Genomic DNA, 21,736 nt, shown 5'->3' with positions numbered 1-21,736 from the left:
TTACAAAGATAACTCAAGGGTGGCACTACCAAGACAGCACAAGATTTTAGTACTTTGGCTGAGATATCATCATACCAGAAGTATTACTACTTTTTAGTCATCTAATGACCTCCGTAATTTCTATAACACATTAGTTGGCGAAAGTGATGTCTGTAGTGGAGTATGTATTTCCTATGTAACTTTATTGGATATGCTGCTGATGGACAATTTTTTGTCTCCTTGCTTTCAGCTGCAGTCAGGAAGAATTCATTGAATATTTGAGTTTCATATCATCATCGTGATGCTGCTGTCTGGGAGTTCAGTATAGTTTGTGTTGTTGAGACTATTTGTTTCATGTGTAGTAATGCTCCAGAAGATCCTTACGTTGTTCTTTGAATTTTGCATTGGTTTTTGTCTTTTTAATAACACACTTTAGTGTTGAATGTTGGGCTCCGTAAGGTTCCCTTTCTGTGCAGTGACTGTGGAATATAAAATTATAAAGAATGTAGCAACCAGTCACGGAAACATTATTTATCTTGTTGCAAATCGATTTCAACTGATATCAGTCATCATCGGTGCTAAAACAAATACAAGAGACAGGGCATAAACAACAACTGCTTTAAAAAATGAAAAAATTGACAGTGAAACATAGTTACATCAATTGCAACATATACAGATGTCTGAAATTAAAATTCAAAGTCATAACATACCATTTTTCTGACAGATACATGCCATAAGTAGAAGTACTGTCCTTGGCAGACTTCTATAATAAAGTGACACATCATTGGTCAACACTACAACAAGACAACATGAGATGGCACCACGTTGCAATAAGTGCCCTCTGTGTAAAATACAAAAGTAATGTAAAATACAAGCAATAAGGAATATATCACATTACAAAAAAATTATACAGTGACGGTAATTGATAATACCAGTTTAAATAATTACAACAAGTGAAAATGTCTGAGCACTGTCAGATGATAGTAACAAATTAAATATATACGTCAAAACTACTATCTTCAAAATTGTAAGAAGAGATAAACTCGCTAGAAATATCATTCCATTCACACAAATAACTTATTTGTCATAATGATGAAACAGGATAGTGGTATCAATGGCCATCTGCCGTTCTACATACGAGCTACAAGCGCATCAGAAAGCACATTTATGTTACTTCCAATAGATGACGCTATGCTACTGAGTGCACAAATCCAAAGTTGACGGAGTTCAGGTAAAAATTAAAGTACAACATAAACAATCGTATTACTTAAATAATGCAATTAACAAAGTGCTGCACATATAAAGAACCATATATGTGGATAACAACTTTAGATCTATTGTGCAAACTATAGCCTCATGAACAAATGTACCATATGCCCTTATATTTCTCATGAGTATGGTGGTAACCGATACAAGGATTGTCACATCACTGCCAACCACCAGTGATAAAATAGGTGCTCAAAAGTCAGTCACAAAACAACAAGAGCAGCATGTTCAAAATATGTAAAACCAACTCTGAACTCCGAAAACCATTTACCACATAACAACCACTCATTTTGAATGAGAAAGGCTCAGTTTAGGTGTGAAAATTGGCAGTTGCATCAGATTTCACAAAATACATATTTTTTTAAAAATGTTTAATACATATATATAAAGAGATACAAAACCATTTATAGAACCAAAAGTTAAAATTGTAGAATAGACGTCACTCAATGTAAGGTGACATAAATAAGCATGAAGAAGACAACAACGCAATCTACTGTGTTATATCGTTCTAATGTGAACAAATATGAACAATCTTGTGATCACAGATCATCTGCTCAATAAGCAAACTTACATTGTAATGGCCTAAAGAATTCGTTGATTCAACAGTTAGCTACGTAAATTTGTCCGAAAAATATAAAGGCTGCCGCATATCAAGTAAGGTGATACTGTTAACAACACATCAGTCATTAGAAAATGGAAAAACAGTGACTACATAATCTGTTAATCTACTCCTTCAGTGAACTAGATCGAACCACTGAGGCCATCTATAGGGAAAAAGCATAGTTATTGATGAGCACATATCATTTCCATAACGGTAGATGGCACTGCGAGGGAATTGAACTATCAAGTATGGTGTGCCTTTTTTACCTAGCTAAATGGATGAAAAGCTATTATTTTTCATTGTTTTCATTGCTGGTAGAATGGGTAAAATCATGCCGATTACATACGCTCGATAAGCGGAGAAACGCCACTATCAATGGAGAAACAGCGAAAAGGAACCCAGGATGTACGGAGTAAATGTCAAAGGTCAAAGTTAAATGGTAGGAGGATGTTATAGACATTATTCATATTGCAAACCCGCTGAGCCCCCCCCCGGGTCAAGCAAATGTTTGGAGAACAGCTCCCAGAAATGAACACCCCTCACTGTCCCTTGCTCGTTGAGAAGGCAAACATCAGGCGATCTGTGATGGCCATATCCTCAGGTAGATCAAGAAAAGCTTCCTTTTTGGCTTTATGCAACAACCTCGCATGTGTTCCAATCACAGGAAGCTCATGTCAACTATTAATAGTATGAGCTGCAAAATTCGATCTTTCAGCCGCGTCTCTTCTATCGTCAGCAACATGTTCGGCAAACCTTGTTTCAATTTTCCATCCCATTTGATCCATATAACACGCTTTACAGCTGGGGCAAAATATTTTATAAATCCCGGAATGGTGTAAATGATTGACTTTATTTACCCCTTGATTTAAAATATGTCCCAAATTATTCTTAGTAGAAAAAGATTTCTGTACCTTGACTTTCCTAAAAACGGCCACAATTTTCAGGCTAACTGTCCTATAGCATGGTAAGGAAATATATTTCATTGTCTTATTTTTGTTATTCGCTACACTCGGTTCGTTCACCCCCATATCTCTATATTTATTGGCAATTTTCTCATAATTTTTTTGAATATAAGGCAAAGGATAATCATTGATTTTAGCTATGAAGTAAATAATTTCCAGTTCGGTTTTACGGGTCTTCATCAGAAAGCGGGACACTACATACACGATTAAAAGCAAACCTAAAAAATGCTGCTTTATGCTGTTTAGGGTGGGCTGAGTTACAATTAATAATGCAGTCAGTATATGTCTTTTTTCGAAATAAATTTACAAGTGATAGAGCGTAGCAGTCAGCATCCATTTTTGCAGGTTTTATTCAGCAAATGTAGATTTTGTCCAGTGCTAGCCATTATCAGTGCACTATTTCATAGTACAATGGATGTCAGTTGCCTGTTGTTTGGGCATCTATCGCAGTTCTGTCAAGACTCTTTGAAGTCACAAGTCTCGAAACAACTGTGATAGATGCCCGAACAACAGGCGACTGATATGCATTGATACTATGAAATAGGTACTATCTGAAATCTAGATTTGCTGAATAAAGCCTGCAAATAAGGACGACTGATTGTTGTGCTCTATCATTTGTATATCATATTACTGAGTGCACTCTCATTCCTAATGGAAGGTAACCTGATAAAGCATTTTTAAATCTTGATTAGAGCTAGTCCTTTGCATTAAATAAAGCTCTCTTTTAATACCTCCAGATGTTAATCATCACTTTAAAAAAAATTAAAAATAAAAAAAACTGCAGTCATAATGTTGTGCCAATATTTTTAGGAAAGAATTAAATTTATCATCTGCTGGTGGCCTTTGTACATTCGTTCCCATTTTTCACCCTGTAAATTCTCTCCAAATAATGTGACAGATTTGTGAACCTTTCGTTTTCCTTTTGTTGTTAAGACTGAATGATAGCGAAGCTTTATTGATGCCATTTGACTGTCAGATCAGATGAACTAGCTGTTATTGGGCTCACATTTATTTCCTTAAAGACAGATGGATTTTAGAAATGTCTGTTGGACTGCGTCCCTCTGTTCTTGTTGCAAATGTTACTTTGTCGTTCAAAACAAACCCGGACATCAGTAACACTAGGTGCCCTCAATCAAAACAAACCATGATGAAATCCATATTGAAATCTCTGATGTAATCCATATTGAAATCTCTGATGAAATCCATATTGAAATCTCTGATGTAATCCATATTGAAATCTCTGATGAAATCCATATTGAAATCTCTGATGAAATTCATATTGAAATCTCCACATACAATCATTTCCCAGATATTTCTATGTTTCAAAGTCTCAAAGTCTCTATGTTTCAAAGTCTCAATTAGCTGCTTAATGCAGTATTCACTGAGGTCTGTGGTGTGGTACTTCGTTCTACTTTTTGTGTATATAGCCGCTAAGCCTTCCTCACATTACACCTTCAGTATTGTGATAGCAGTCTTCCATCTAGATGCTCCCGCTCAATTTCCGTGCCTTCCAGGTGATATTCTGTTGTGCGAAGTACATTTGTAGGAATGTCTTTAGATTTTCAGTGTCCTGTATTGATATGAGAAGCTAATCTTTCGTGTTGAAAAAGCTTCTTATGGTTTGATGGAAAGGTTAAATCTATTATGATTGTCAATCATTGTACAGTCCAATCTGCTGATTTTTGTGTCTTCACTTTTCTTTGCAGCTGTGTTATTTGGCAGCTCTGTCTTTCAGAACAGTTTGTCCTAAAAATATCTGGAGAAAATATTGGAAATCGCTAGTATTGGATGTAGTTTTCTGGTTACACTGACTGGTTCCCAAAATGAGATGTGCAAATAGCCTCCTACTGGAAACATTCAGATATATAACATGCTATGTGGGGTACAACCGTGTGAGAGGCAAAACATCACTAACACACATGCATCGTAGCCTCAATTTGTTGAGCAACTCCTGGAGTTCTTCACTTCCATGTTTAACCAAATGCGTCATCCAGGGCTCATCAAATTAGTGTCTGAGTGACACATTCTTCGTGTTTGTGTGCAGCGCATTCTCACTGACATTCCTGCTATCAGCCTCATGTGCTTGGTTTAGGTTACAGTTCAAACTGTTTCCAGGACCCCAACGACCACTACATGATCTTCTTTAGAAATATCTCTCCCCAGAGAATCTAAATCGCAGGTGACAATATTATTAAAAGGGTAGTTGCTACTCACCATATTGCAGAGATATTCAGCATCTCCACTTTATGGTAAGTAGCAACTATGATTTTCATAATACTGTTACATTCCATCCTGGATTTTCCATCGTTAAATCATAGGTAACATTGCTGAGTCCTGCACTAGTCTTAAAAAATACTAGTGTTAGACCTTTGCCCTGGCCAACACTTTCTCCACTTCTCACCCTTTGAAAACATGTGGCCATGGGTTGCTGTGAGACTAGCGTGCCATTACTCACCAGCCATGATGATTGATTATCTCTGGCATAGATGTACCTGTACCTGTTATCCAAGTTCAGTTTGACTTGATGCCAAAGAGCATCTGAGCAGTTGGTGCTACCAGAGGTGGAAAAAACAGTGCACTCTCACCTCTGCATTTCAAAGCAATCAGTTAACAGTGCAAAACAAGGGATTAGTGACCATTCTTTTCATGTATAAAGCCAGTAGGAAGACATAATGTTCTTGGAATTAGTACTAGAGCACTTTGAATGATGGAATGTACATTCTTGAGAAGTTGCCATATTAGTGTACCTGCATATCTCAAAGTATTGTATCTGTAACTCCTCTTGTGCAGATATCTATGTTTCCCAAACTTAGCATTATTGTCACATGTACTATTGGTTTCAGAGTAACAGTCAAATGCAGTATGTATGTGTAGACTGTATTTTAAAATTTGGTATAACTTGTCACAAAGTTTTACTTCCATGTGCCAGCATATGTAAATGTATTTGTTTTGTTATAGGCCGTACATGTTATGAGGGCTATTCAGAAAGTAGGGAATGTTTTGGCATTTAAAAAACCTAAGTACAAGAAATACATTTTATTATATACGTCTGAAAGAGCGACTGATATACTACTTTTCCACATAGTCACCAAGCACATTGAGGCACTTATCACAGCGGTGGACAAGCTTTGAAAGATCTTCATTTTAAACTCTGCTACCTGAGACTTCAGCCATGGAGTCACACCCGCCTGGAGTTGCATGTCGTCATCAAAGTGCTGCATTGCAAGCCAGTTCTTCATCTTGGGAAACAAGTGGAAGTCACTTGGTGCAAGATCGGGGCTGTAGGGTGGGTGAAGGAAAATTTCCCATTTGGATGAATTAAGGAGTTCTTTAGTGTGGCTTGCCATGTGAAGTTGGGCATTGTCGTGCAAAATCAAAATTTTGGACATCAGCTTTCCTCGGTGTTTTGTTTTGAACTGCTCTTCTAATGCTGTGCAAAGTTTGACAGTACCGGGCAGAGTTCATGGTTGCTCCACGATCGAGAAAATCAATAGGAAGCACACCTTGCCTATCCCAAAACACTGTCACCATCAACTTCCTTGCTGACAAGGCTTGCAAACATTTTCTTGGTTTTTGGCGGGACCTTGTGTGCCCCCAATCTGTGGATTGTAATTTTGTCTCACAACTGACATGTTTCACTCATGTCTTGTCACTGGTTACAATTCGATCCAGTAGTGAATCAGCCGGCCGGGGTGGCTGAGCGGTTCTAGGCGCTTCAGTCTGGAATCGCGCGACCGCTACGGTCGCAGGTTCGAATCCTGTCTCGGGCATGGATGTGTGTGATGTCCTTAGGTTAGTTAGGTTTAAGTAGTTCTAAGTTCTAGGGGACTGATGACCTCAGATGTTAAGTCCCATAGTGCTCAGAGCCATTGAACCATTTGAGTAGTGAATCACCATGTTTGTGGTAGGCCTCCAAAAATGTCAACGTTGTCCCCATTCACTGTTCTTTATGGTGCTTTGTAAGCATTTTGGGCACCCATCGTGCACAAAATTTGTGGTAGCCTAGCGTTTGAGTGACAATTTCAAACAACAAAGTCCGTGAAACTTGTGGAAAAGAAAGTGAAAGCTCTATTATTGTGAAGCGACAGTTTTCACGAATCATTTCATCAACTTTAGTGACAAGATCATCAATCACAATTCTCAAGCATCCACTGTTCTCTTCATAATGAACGTTGGTTCGGCCATTTTTAAACCGAATGCACTATTTCCGAATGGAATATTCACTCATTACATTGTTTCCGTACACTTTGCACAGTTCACAATAAATTTCTATAGGTTTTAGGTTTTTTGCCAACAAAAACTGTATCACATACCGCACCTCACAACTGGCAGGATTTTCGATTACAGCACACATTTCAAGTTCAAATATTGTAAAAACCAGACGCGCAGAGACTTTCCCGCTGTCACGGATGGATGCCGACTGAGCTGCTGAGCACGCACATACCAAAATATATGTGATCGACATCTGCCTAGTAGTGTCAGACGGAAACGTTCCCTACTTTCTGAATAGCCCTCGTACTTGCAAAATCTTACTACAATAGTAAAGTAGAGGGGAAATGTAAAGCAGTGATACACAGTACTTGATTCATCCATTTGTGTAGTGCAAACATTAAAATATTACTATTTATGTGATGCAAATAATTTTAGGATATTTGTTTCTTTTTTGCCTTTTTGTCACTATTGAACCAGGGCTTTCAGTTATCTATTCTCACTCTCACACGATCTCACTTTCTTCACTTGGTAAAAAAAGAAAAAAGAAAGGGCTCTACGGATGTAAACCCAGCGTATTGTATACAGGATGTTTCAGGATCCCGCCACCAAATTTTGAGGGATGGTTGGCCAGACACACAGGATAATTTTCTTTTTTAAGATATGCATTCTTGTTAACACATCATATATGAATTATGCGCACAATACAACCTTAAGATTCTGAGAGTGAATAATAACCACTGCATACAAATTATATTTTATTAGAAGTGTGTTTGGTTTTCTGTCTGTCCTGAGTCTGATTTACAGACATTTTCTAACACTGTCCTCTTCACTCTGTCAAGTATGACAGAGTTCTTTTACGTATTGTGAAATGCACTATTCATTCGAAATTTGTGCTAGTGGTAGTTAAACTGAGTGAGATGATCCATGGTACTAGAACCAGCTGTTGCTGTGCTGCTGTAATGTGTATAGAAAACATTGGTTGTTAAGACTCCATAGTTATTGTGTTTTACTTACACTCCATGAAAGCACTCAGTGTGGTCGCTAAAAGAAGTATGAAGGAAGGAAAGAAAGAAGACTACTACTAAGAGTGGATACAACCATTGAGTCACCGAGCGAGGTGGCGCAGTGGTTAGACACTGGACTCGCATTCGGGAGGACGACGGTTCAATCCCGCGTCCGGCCATCCTGATTTAGGTTTCCCGTGATTTCCCTAAATCGCTCCAGGCAAATGCCGGGATGGTTCCTTTCAAAGGGCACGGCCGACTTCCTTCCCTGTCCTTCCCTAATCCGATGAGACCGATGACCTCGCTGTCTGGTCTCCTTCCCCAAAACAACCAACCAACCAACCAACCATTGAGTCACTTCTAGTTCAAAAATATATGCCTGATCATCATGGACAGCCAATCTGCTTTTGGAGAAGTAATGATGTAGTATCAGTATCAAAACAAACAACCAAACAAATCGTTATCATCAATGAAAAAATACTAATATCTGTAAGACAGTATTAAATAGGGAAACCTTACCGTACAGGTCCAGAATGTAAATGAAAAGTATGATGCATAAAAACTAGTTGAGTACCCGGTGTTGCCCAGGTGTGTATTTATTCCAGTCTTCTATTAGTCCATCTCCTCCTTCCCCCACTCTCTGTCTATCTTCTCCTCTCCCCCTCTCTATCCACTTCCTGCTCCCCCTTTCTCTGTCCATCTCCTCCTCTTCCCTTTCCCTGTTCATTTTCTCCCCCCCCCCCCCCCCTCTCTCTCTCTCTCTGTCTCTCTCTCTCTCTCTCTCTCTCTCTCTCTCTCTCTCTCTCTCTCTCTCTCTCTCTCTCTCACACACACACGCACACGCACACACAAACACTCTCACTCTTTCTGTACATCTCCTCCTCTTTCCTTTCTCTGTCAGTCTCCTCTTCCCTCTCTCGTTCTATCTCTTCTCCCCCCGCCCCCCCTCTCTCTCCACCGCTTTCTCCTCCCTCTCTCTGTCCATCTCCTTCTCTTTCTTTCCCCATCTCCTCCTCTGCCCTCCTTCTGTCTGTCTATCTCCTCCTTCCTCTCTTTCCACATTATCAGCCCTACCCTAACAGGACATTGCTGGTTCTTACCTCCACTGTATTTCTTTCCAGGTAGTAAGTAGTATGTGCACCAAGTTGGGCTGAAATTGATACAGGGGCTTAGGAGAAGCTTTTTATGAGTTGCTTTGACCATGTATGCATATGTCAAATATTTTCCACATATATTTAACATATTTCAGACATATATGTACATACAGTTCACCTGGAGCTCTAGCAAATTTCACATGACTGTTTCATTTCCACACAGCTCAATTTTCATGATGTCATATCTCCTGAACTACATGTCATGCAACAATATACAGTATTTCTGTAGGTCATTCAGTGGCATATGTGGATACCATCAGTGAAATGTGTTGTGAATAGAGTTAGTAGAAAAAAAGTAATAAATTTAAATTTAATGGATGTGTGGAAGTTTTGCTCGCATCTCAGTGTTTATGACGTCATGTATCCTGAACTATGTCATACAATGATATAATTTTGCTGATACATTCAGTAGTATCTACAAATACTGTCTGCTAAATGTGTCGCAAGTACAGTTAGTAGTAAAGAACTAATAAATTAAAATGTTGTCCCTGATGTGTTGTCCCTGATGTGGCAATTTTACAGCCTGAACAGCATAAATGTAATAAAGGATAAAATTTATTCATTTCATCATTTCGTGGGGCTTGTCAGTGAGGAAAAGTTTTGTAATGCTTTGAACTTACGTGTAAAGTTTGTTGCAAGTCACTAAGCACTCACATTTTCAAATACTGGATGAATGAAGTTTGGGTATTTCCACATTGTGGGGTAAACTACTTCTTCACTCCCACACACACCCCTTAGATAGGTAGGTGGTTCTTAGCCCCCACAGCAGTTCTTTCCAGACAGTAAGTGATATGTGTACCAAGTTTGGTTGAAATTGGTCCAGTAGTTTATGAGGAGATGTGGAACACATACGCCAGCAAAAAATACTCCTATGAGAGCACAAAAAAACGTGGTTATGTTCGTGTTCATTTAAAAGATTCTTGACTAAAAAGTGGTGTACAAGCTGCCTCACTGTGCCTTCCTCAGCACCTCTAAAAATTTTCCCAAAAAGTTTGGCATGTGAACACACTTGCGCTGTAACATGCAACTCATCTCAAACTCCCACAAGCTCTCCTAACTGTCACTCACTGACACCCACTAGTCCATCACTGTAAATCAGTCATACCCATCCATTTCTAGTTGCTCTTTCTCACTGACTTATTCAGACCAGCTCATTCTCATTCTCTCTTCATATCTCTCTGTCATTGTCTGCCATGTCACAGCCACAGTCCCCCTACAACAGCCTCCTCTCACTATCACTGTCTCCATCTTGCTCTCTCTTACTGCTAATATCTCCTTCATTATTTCCTGTTGCTGCTCTCTCTTGTCGCTGTCACTGTCTCTCACTGCCTTATGGTCAAATACTGTGTCTCTCATTATTACTGGCTGTCACCCACTTCCTTTTTCTCTTTCTCTTTACTCCTTCCTCTCCAACCCCCGTGGTGTTGTTGCCTTCACACTCTTCGTAGTACTGTTTTGTCACCGTCAGCTATGTTCCACTGCAATTGTGTGCCTCTCTTTCTCTCACACTGCCATTCTCTCATTTACTCTTTATATAATACAACCACTGTCTACTATCTTCCAGTATTGATTTCTTTTCTGTCTCACTGCCACTGCAACTGTCCTCTTCTCTCTCAGCATAAAAACTGCGAATATGTTTGCATGCCAAAATTTTGGCGAAAATTTTAAAATGTACTGAGGAAAGTAGAATGAGGTAGCTGATACCCCACTTTCCAGTCAGTCTTTTAAATAAACAAGAACATATTCACATTTTTTTCTGGTCCAATAGGAGCAGTTTGCAGCTGGTTCCCTTCTTTTCCCTGCTGCAGCAAGGCATGCAACTCGTATGAAAAGAAATGTATTGATCGGTAAAATTTAGATAGTTTACTTACGTGAAATTGACATTATGCAAAACTAATTGTACACCTCAGACTGGATTTTGCTGCAAAAAAATTATGCATGTGCTTCAGCACTACATGGAGGTCCTAGATGATAATGAAGACACTTTACAGCATATTTCTCCATACTACGTCACTTTATAAACTTTGTTTTCCTACATATCACATTTTACATGTGTATTTTGCAAGTACAAATAGGGTAACTTTAATCTTCTGTGTCTCAGAAACAGATAATGATGTAAAGAATATTTTCAAAAATTTTTAATATTGTTTGAGATTGGAATCATAGGAATACATCGTAAAACTTTCAGCCATTTGGTGTGCGTAGCCATCTTGGAATTTCTTGGCTGGGTTTTGGTCTGCAGGTGATGGCAAAAAACTATAGTAAAAAAACCCTTCTTTTTGGATTTTCGAAGGAACTGCCTGTGAACTAATGTGACTCCGTAAGTCCCATCAATCCCACCAAAGACCACTTAAAAGACAAAAAGAAACGACAAATTTGCTCCATTTGCCTGTGCAGGAGAAAGTGAGTAATTTTCATACTTTGGCCCTGTGCTGTAGGATAGTGACAATAAGACAATCCTTTTCTTGGGTATAAAAATGATACCTAGCCCAAGCACTATCCAAAACACTTGACCCTACCTTTTTATTACCAATAGAACCCAAGATATGAACATCAGAAAATCATTTTTTTATGTTCTGTTTTGGAACATATTAGGTATGCATGCAACCAGTACACATATCAATATATAAATACATATGAATATAATAGAGGGAAACATTCCACGTGGGAAAAATATATCTAAAAACAAAGATGCTGTAACTTACTAAACGAAAGTGTTGGTATGTTGATAGGAGACAATAAAAAACACACAAATTTCAAGCTTTCGCAACCCACAGTTGCTTCATCAGGAAAGAGGGAAGGAGAGGGAAAGACGAAAGAGTGTGGGTTTTAACGGAGAGGGTAAGGAGTCATTCCCATCCCGGGAGTGGAAAGACTTACCTTAGGGCGAAAAAGGGACAGGTATACACTCGCACGCACGCGCGCACACACACACACACACACACACACACACACACACACACACACACACACACACACACATCCATCGGCACATATACAGACATGGGGGGAGGGGGGGGGGGGTAAGCCAGTGTTGGTGGTAGAAGTTTCCACTGCCTGTTTGTTGCAGTTGCTGCTGCTGGTGCAGGTGCAACTGCTGCTGCCACAACTTGAGAAATTTTGGCTCCATGCACATGGGAACAGTTGTATGATGAGAAAATTTCTGCCCTACTTTGCTAAGGTAGAAATACAGTTTATCATCAGCTGCAGGCATAGAAACTCGGTTTGTGATAACTTGCACTGATGGTGACATAGAGATCAGTGCACCGAAAATGACCATTCTGGAGATGGACGACAGCAGAGATTATGAGGTCAACTAAAAAAAGTCATCTAAAGTATACACAACCATCCAGGGAGAAGAATCCAATCACAAATGTAAATGAGGCAAGATCAAAACTCTACTATTTGGTGACGCGTAACTAAGGCTTCAGTGACTAGTGAGACACGACTCATAGTATCTAGGCTGTAGTGTATTGGTAAACACTTCTCAGAGAGTAGCGCCATCTCATGTGCTTGCTGCAGCAGCTCTGACGTGTTCTCTCAGTTGATATTCGGACTAGGTTTAGAACCCTAATTGCCCTTGGATACTTAACAGGAAGCATCATTAATCAATGTGCTGGGTGTATTTATGGAGTGCATGTATAGTATATGGATTCTCATAGTCCCAGATATGGTTTCTCATAGTCCAGATGGGCTGTTACATATGTGGGGAATGTAGTATCAATAGCATTTTGATGAAGCAAAAACCACTGCACAAATTATACACACTGTGTGACACTCAAGAGGTACTTAGTGCCTACACATTCTGAAGGTGACACACATGTAGGCTCTACATCTGCAGTCCCTCAAAATAGTTAAAATCACATGTGCCTATAGTGCTTGCCTCATTGTTGGTATGGATTGAAGGTATGTTGCTAAACTTCTCTATGTGGCATTGTCAGAATCTGGTATTTCCCCATTTTGCCAGCTGCTAACACACTTAGGGCAAAAATGTACTTGTTTTTCTTCTGCTGTTTGGAAACTGATGCTTCTTGATGTAACAGTCATCTCATCAATCACCTGTCACCTCATCATAAAATGAAATTATAACAGTAACCTCTAAAATTCAGACTCCATGCTGAGTCCAGAACATTAAATCTAAATAACAATTTATAAACAATGTTGAAGGTATAGAAGCACATGTTAGCTATGGTGCATTATGTAGCATTAGTGAAGCACCTGACTCGTGTACATAAACCAGAAACAGAGTTAAAAAAGATATGTTCTGGAACCAAAATTATCCTTTGTTTTTGTGACATATTTTTACTACCCTGCTCAGTGGTAGATAGCAAAAGTTCAGTTTCATTCAGCAACAGTGACCAGTGGAACAATTGACAGTTCCCAGTGGTCAGTAACAATTAAGTTCAATAGTGAATAGCTTCCCAGTAGTCAGTAACAACTAAGTTGATTTAGTGAATGGCTTGCTAGAAACAGAATTTTAAAAGCGCAGAAAGGTCGCTGTTAAGTAGACATGATCAGACCAGACTGAATATGGAATGATAAAAACTAAAACAAGACTACACAAATGGCCTTAGCTGAAAGCTTCAAGTGGTAACTGGTGGAGGTGCATGGGACTTGTGTCTTACTTAACAGCAGCAGTACCTCCAACTCCATATAGACACTGCGATTTGGCAGGGAATACGAATCACTGTTGGTTACAAAAATATGTCTCTCTCTACTTCAGTCATCAATTTTACAAATAACCTTCAACCAGGAAATAAAGTTACATCACATAATTCATACATTTATACCGTGTTATAAATTGTTATTTACATTATAAGATACTTTGGTGTTCATGGAAATAGTACTATATCCTGCCTAAATTACTACTTTGAAAAGTAGTAATTACTACAGGGAATAGTTGATATAATTTACTTGCAGCAGTAACAATGTTGAATTATGATGTAGTCAGCTCATAGGAATTAAGCTGTGTGTGTTAATTTTTGAACTGAGATATTATAAAAGTGAGGCCAGACTGTTCCTGACACTTCATCTTGCCAACATATTCCCACACATGTAACTTCGTTGCTTCCCTACATTTTATATTTTTGAAACGGAATTTGGCGATTCAAGACAAATCCTCACATTTGAACAAATGGCCTGTAAGTAACGTCATTTGTAATGTCTTAGGATCACCTGTTGTTTGACCAAAATTAGTAGCGCTTCAGTAAAGAAGTGACCTACAGCTATTGTGTATTATTTTATAAATCATTTATCATATCCTCATTTCTGCATAACAGTAAAACCTGGATAAGAAAAACCAAGTTGAAAGCAGACTTAAATGAAACTTGGTGATTGAGTTAAGGGAACGTCCACCCCCAGTAGCTGAGTGGTCAGCGCGCCAGAATGTCAATCCTAAGGGCCCAGGTTCGACTCCCGGCTGGGTCAGAGATTTTCTCTGCTCAGGGACTGGGTGTTGTGTTGCCCTAATCATCATCATTTCGTCCCCATCGACGTGCAAGTCACCGAAGTGGCATCAAATCAAAAGACTTGCACCCGGTGAGCGGTCTACCCGACAGGAGGCCCAAATCACATGACATTTACATTTATTTATTTTAGTTAAGGGATGAAAAAGAGTAGGCTGCTTAAGAAAGTGAAGATATTTACTGTGAATAATAAAATTGAAGACTTCAATATTCTAATCCTCATTTTAGGGACAACAATATATATTGAACACAAGTAAACCACTGTAATGACAGATCAAAATTGTATAATCGTCCACAATCGTGATGGAAACTAACGTAAGCCATAGTTTCAGATCGTAATTATTATGCAATAGTTCCTCACTGAAACTGATACAAGTCCAAGCACTACTAATTTGCTTTGCATGCATATTGTAAATATAAAGTTAAGCAAAATTCCATTAAGCCTGGCGATGGTAGAAATCACACGCTCATCGGTGAAGCACTGTACAACAAATGTCTAGTGGGTCCAGGTAACTCAGCAACATCTGGAGAAATTTCAACCAAATTTGTTACTGCATCATGATTTCTGATGTATTATTTTATAGAACATTTATCATATGCTCATTTCTGCATGGCAGTAAAACCTGGATAAGAAATACCAAGTTGAAAATAGACTTACATGAAACTTGGTGGTTGAGTTAAGGGATGAGAAAGTGTAGGCTTCTTAAGAAAGTGAAGATATTTACTGTGAGTAATAAAATTGAACACTTAGATGTTCAAAGTGGCAGTGTAGTACACATGGAGAGACAAAGTCAAATAACAGCAACTGCGAGTAAGTCCACTGGGTGGCATTATATTTGCATGCTATGGAAGTTCAGGTAGATCAGTCTGCAATATTTACAGCCTTCCTACCGCATCACCAGGTATGAGCAGTCTTATACATACTGATATGTACTTATTTTCCATTTGAACTTCCAGTGGGTTACTAAAATAAACATTCATTCCATCAGCATGGAAAATGATGAACATGGTTTGTGACATCAACAAAGAGAAGGGCTGATAGACCTGACCAGGTAATGGGCATTTAACAATATTGAATGTTATTTTTTAATTGATTCATTAATAGGCTCTACTTCAAACCACCCTAAAAATTTATTGTGTTGGTTTCGAGAAGTGACTTGTGTATGATATGTAAATGTCACTTAAATGGCAGGAAAAATACAGATGCAGAAGAATAAAGTGGGTTTGAATACTTAAGACCGCCCAACCCCTGTCCTCAAACACACAACAACAACAACAACAACAACACACACACACACACACACACACACACACACACACACACACACACCTGCGAACTACATGACTACTTCTATCCTGCAATCCCTCTTAGTCTGCCATAGTCCCTGTTTCTCATTCATCCCTGCCTTTGTTCTTTCCTCTCCTCTCCATTCACTACCCTTCAGTTTCTTACTCCTCACCCCTATTTAATTATCCCCCTTCCTACTGTCTATCGACTCATAGATCTATGAGTTTAAATTTTTGTTTGCAGAAGCTGTTTTATTCTGTACTCACATCCCCATCCCTCCTATTTTGCCATGTGCAATGTAATGCTATAGTTTGTTCATGACATCCTGAACGAATTTATGGGGGGAGGGGATGGGGGTGTGAGCAGCTGAGGAATCAGGCTCCATCTACTACAGCCCAACACATTGAAAACCATAGTTACAGTAGAGGTGTGGAAAGAACAACTTGCACTGTCCTTACACAGCACTGCCTCTAAGCAAGTGCATACTGCATGGCATTGCATGACAGTAATTTCTTTAAACAGGTACTGTATTTTTAGATTGCCATTGTTGACAGCAGGCAGATGTAAAATACTTTTGACAAAAAGTCGACTAACTTTTACCAGTTTCAGGTCATCCATGTCTAGGAAGACCTCATTCAGGACATTTTGAACAAACTATGCCTCTGCAAGCATCTGAGCAAAATCTCTAATGTGCCCTTGTACCTTCCCACCCTGGTGCTTCCTCTCTTTTCCCTTACCACTATTAGCCTCCTTCGTCCACCATCCCTCCCACCTAGTGAGGTGGCGCAATTGGACTTCCATCCAGGAGGAAGAGAGAGTTTCAAATCACTGTCTAACCTTCCATATGTGTTTTATGTGATTTTCTTAAATTTGTCAAAAAGAAATCGGTGAATTCCTTCCCCATTCTTATTCATCAGGGATCATGTCCCTACTCTGTTGATCTCATCATCAAAGGTGCCTCAAACATAAATTTTGCTTATGTCCTCCTTCCTTTCACCCATATCCACTTCTGTATGCCACTTACCTCACATAATGCAGCCCCATCCCCTGTCAGGTACAAGTACTGGAACAATGTGCATATGTATTTGGTGTGGGGGGGGGGGGGGTGTAAAATAAGTAAACTGAGCTTCTGTGTTCCAGTCTGTAGGTAATGTTCATTCCTCGGTTACTTTTGTTTATGTAAGTTTTCCATAAGTGAGGTGATGCCTCATTCTGTAAGTTTCTTTGTAAATCACGCATCATTGCTGTACTTGTTTGGAGATAAGTTTGAAATCAGGGTGATACATAAAATCAGTATTTAGTAAAAACAGTTTTTCATAATTCTGTATGAATACTTACTCCTTTTCAGGAGAACGCCCTCACCTGTGCCAGACATGTGGCAAAGGATTCATAAGAAAATCAAAATTGGATGATCACATTCGGCGGCATTTGGGAGAGAAACGATACAGTTGTGATCTTTGTCCCAAGTGCTATGCCAGTAGTTGGGACCTTAAGTTGCATCGGAAGTAAGTATCTAAATCCTTCTACCACCGACAATTTTATTTGCAATCAGCATGCAAGCTTCAGGAAGTGTTTGATGAAAAACCAACAGAAGGAAAGGATAAGTGTCATTTAAGCTTGTTCATGCAATTCGAGTTTGGGACAGAGGGGTTTGAGATAGATTATCAGTTTTGCTTCAGTTGGTTCTTTCACTGTCTCCTTCAATCTGACAATAACTACAAGTATGTTAACTTCAGAAAAGAGCAGCAAAGTAATGCAAAGAAATTTGTGCATCCTATTTCCTTGCGTATAATTATGAACACAATCCAGTACTGTTGTATGAGGATCAATTAATAGAAGTATCTCTGCACATCTGTATCAGAGCTAAAGTATTCAGAACCAAGAAGTCCGTGGAAAGTAGTTTGTGATGAGAAAGCAAAAGGTGTAGAAGCTCTTTTATAACTAGATCGGGAAGTCTTTAGTTTGGGGCCCCATGAGAGAAAGTTCAGTGTGTGACAAAATTATAATCAACAATGAAACATTAAGATTTGAGGCTGTAGAAAGCCATAACAGAGCTGAGTAATACAAGATAGTGGATGAGGCATACTGAGAAAAGGAAAAGTTATGAAGAGAAGCTTAAGGCAAAAGAGCTATTTGTTAGAGCTGCAGAATTTCCTCCCCCCCCCCCCCCCCCCCCCCCCCCCCCTCCTGTTTACAGGGGAAGATAGCCTATTTCCATGAAAGTTAATCTCAATTATTGCAGTACAATGGTTGGTACTATATCTTTGATTTACAGAAACAATTTAAAATTTTGAGAGAGGGATACATGGTCAATTTAGTTTTCATTATGTCATTATGTAACAAGGACAGCTGCATGTGTAGCATTTAACACAATATTTAGAGCAATTTGTTGTGTTCCCACAATTGTGATACTTTTCAGGAAATGTCATCCAGAGGTTGAGTCTTCAAATCCCCCTATTGAAGCTTCAGCATCTACTGAAGCTCCTTCAGAACTGACACCAGTTGCTGACATTGATGATCCAGATGAGCCATCACCATTACCTGTTCCACTCTCTGTTGAAACTGTTGTACCACAGCAGCAATCAGCATCTAGTACACCTCCTGTGCTAGTACAGCTTGATGGAGGACATGCAGGCATGTTGACATTAACTGATGCTGTACAGTTAGGCCCATTGATGGCAGCTGATGGGACCACAGCAACTGGAGGACCAACTCTTGGAACAACTGCCCAGTTTGTGCAACCACCTCCTACAGAGGCCTTTGGACTTCAACCTGGACTGGTCTTTGTTCCAGCAACTTTTGATGTTAGCAGTATCACTTATTGATAACTTATAATAAGAAATCTGGTTTTATTGTGCACTGCTCCCAATTGTAAGGCTTGTGATTAGTATAACATTGACAGTGTTTGTAATTCCTCATATAAGTGATAACATTTGAGTTGTCTGTATAATGTAGTGATTGTGACTGTAGCATTCCATATCATCTCTGCTAAACAAATAATGAGTCATAAAATGAAATATTCATTACTCAGCTGACACTAAATTAATTTATAATCTTTTTCCTTTTCTTTTTACGTCCTAATGAAGTGATAATGTGTCACTACATTGAGTGTACTTGATTACACTCAATACTGATGTGTGAAGGTTATATCCCCTCACAAATGTGCAAGTTTCCAAATTTTTCATAATGTTTCCTGGTGTACCAAAGAATGACGATGACGATCACACCAAGTCCCCGAGTGGAGAGTAAATGTTTCTGTTGGTATCTTTACATTACATCCCTCATCCTCTGTGAACATTTACAGTGTCATGATATTTTGAAAAAGCTGTCTCAGTAACCAGAGAAATTCACAGTAACATACGGCCCAAAAAATAAATAATTTTTGAAAATACTATTGCCTGTGCATGATAATATTGGAAACAATATAGAAGTCACATAATACCAAACTTTGTTGGTATCATCATCTACTGCCAATACTCATTCTTGGCAGTTGCACAGAAGGCTTTTCTGAAAGAAATCGAACTTCAGGAAATTTACATGTATTCATAAGTTGTGTAGGTAACTTTTGTTCTACATCCTTATTCTGTGATAGCGTTATTTTATTTTCATTAATCTTATGTAGTTCCCCAGCAGTATTTTGTTACTACATTAAAGATCTACCATGCAGACATATTCTCATATTTTATCCCAAAATATCAAAAAAGAAAAGAAACCAGAGCAGATAAGATCTATCATTAAAACAAGAGTGATAGGTAAAGCTATCACAAAACTCATGGTACATTGTGAAGTTCTTTTTCATCATTGTCGTAGACACCTATCTTGCACAAATGTATGTTCATTGTCCATTTACTTACTCATTTATATGGGGTGGCATGTCTGAAGGCACAGAATTTTTGCTGATTATGGGCGCTATTAGCCAAGGGCAGCTAGCGTCACCACTAGTGTCTCCTGCGACTCAAGGGGCGTTGTGTCAAATGGCACTCAATTAGCGGACACCTGTGGCAACACTGAGACACCAATGTAGGGGCCTGGTGACTGCCCTGGCGACTCTGAGTTGCCCAGACCCCTCACGGGGTATTGTGGTAAATGGGGCCCATGACCCGTAAGACACTTACATCACCACTTTTCTTCCACTGGGCCAGTGCACACGCATGGTGTGTCACTCTGGCAGCTGTCCTCCAATAGCTCATGTACAACATTACTGTGTACGCTGTACTTGCACTGTGTTACAATATTGTTAACTTATGAATATGTAAATACTGCCTCGAGAACTCAGGAAGCTGAATAAACTCTTTGAAAGTAAAATAAATATAGAAGATTTAATTGTTGAGATACAAAAAATATTAGTACTCTGTGATGTAACGACAGAAGCATATTCCAACAAAAGTGAGAAACTGGGTGCTTGGTGCAGTATTTTAAAGAACTTCATTTCAGAGTTCGAGGAAAGATCCATGAGTGAGAAGAATGTTCTAGGTGAGTTTTATAACTTTAATAGCTCAATACAGAATTTAGTAATATCCGTAAATAATCAATCATTATTCAATATTTGTACATGTTCTTCCATTACGTTGCTTTATTAGTGAGCCATAGCTAACAAGGAAATTGTCCAACGGGTCATGTCAGAACTTGGTTTTGTTAATATTTTCATTGCATCCAGTTGATTATTGAAGACAAAATTACAATGCAGATAATAATAAGACTGCGAAACCAGTGATTTGTCACATTCCTGAGACGATTACCATGAGTAAAATCAGATATTATCTGGTACCCCCCTCCCCTCTCAGTCAACATTAGTGCTTGAGTCCTCCACACTACTCCTTCCTAGAGGCACTTGCTTCACCCACACCCACCACCCTGATTTAAAATCACTCAGGTTACAATGCTTTGTGTCTGACTACTGTAACTAATAATAATGTGTAAGCCCTACAGAAATGTACCAGCCATTACATTACTGTTGTGTTGTGCTGTCAGTTAATTCGTTCATTACTGTGGAGTAAATAATGAAGCAATTTCTGATCTGTCGTGGGAATTAGCTACAACTCGGTGAAGGCGTATTCCTGAGATACTCAAGCATATGTGATGACTATGTGTTAAGTATACTGTCATAGATGCATGGTACAAAATATGTATGTATATATGTATGAGGAACATATATTCATACATTCGTTTCACAAGCTGCATCCTCTGCCACATTGTGTCACGAATCAATGTTAGCATTTCAAAAAAAAAAAAAAAAAAAAAACGTAGTTATTGGTCACTGGTGTAGGCAGTATTCCAGCACTACAAAACACTAATGATAGTAATGGGTTTAAGTTTCGAAACCAAAACAAACTTAAACTCTTTCATTTTCACTCCTCAGAAAATTTCATTTCACCCATCATGGGGGTAATTACCCTCTGTTGTTAACCACTGATCTAAACTAATTGGAAAATATTGTTTATAAATGTGTAAGTCCAGAAATAATTACTGCACTAACAACTTCCCGGATTATATGTACTACGCTTAGCGAAACAACAGGTACATAGTGAGATTCGGAGGTAGCCATCTCTTTGCTGTATGTGGCAACCGAGAAAAAAAAAAATCGTCCAGCTGAATATTGACATGTACTGTTACATGAACTTGGATCTGAATGGCTAAAATGTTGGCTGTTTTGATATGACAAGCTGGATCTTCTGTTTTGTCAGGTGTACTACATAATTTCAAGATGAAGGAGATTTTTGATGGACTGTAATTTTATTTATCAATAATCCTTAAAAATTACTGATACAGTTGTCTACTGTAAGTATAAAAGGCAAGTCTTTTTAT

At 38.8% G+C, this 21,736-nt stretch overlaps 1 protein-coding gene across 1 annotated transcript in view; it reads left to right on the top strand.

The window, feature by feature from the left end:
* The window catches only part of LOC124605425 (oocyte zinc finger protein XlCOF6-like), an 82,404-nt gene extending 62,164 nt beyond the window's left edge, over positions 1 to 20,240 (top strand). The window contains exons 9-10 of the mRNA XM_047137084.1: positions 17,280 to 17,436; positions 18,351 to 20,240. Of these exons, the coding sequence (XP_046993040.1) occupies positions 17,280 to 17,436; positions 18,351 to 18,756 (563 nt within the window). The 3' untranslated portion in view covers positions 18,757 to 20,240. The remainder of the gene's footprint in view (positions 1 to 17,279; positions 17,437 to 18,350) is intronic.
* The last annotated feature ends 1,496 nt before the right edge of the window (positions 20,241 to 21,736 follow it).

The sequence above is a fragment of the Schistocerca americana genome, chromosome 3, assembly GCF_021461395.2.
Source record: "Schistocerca americana isolate TAMUIC-IGC-003095 chromosome 3, iqSchAmer2.1, whole genome shotgun sequence".
Lineage (NCBI taxonomy): Eukaryota > Metazoa > Arthropoda > Insecta > Orthoptera > Acrididae > Schistocerca > Schistocerca americana.
This window is presented reverse-complemented; position numbering and strand designations above follow the sequence as displayed.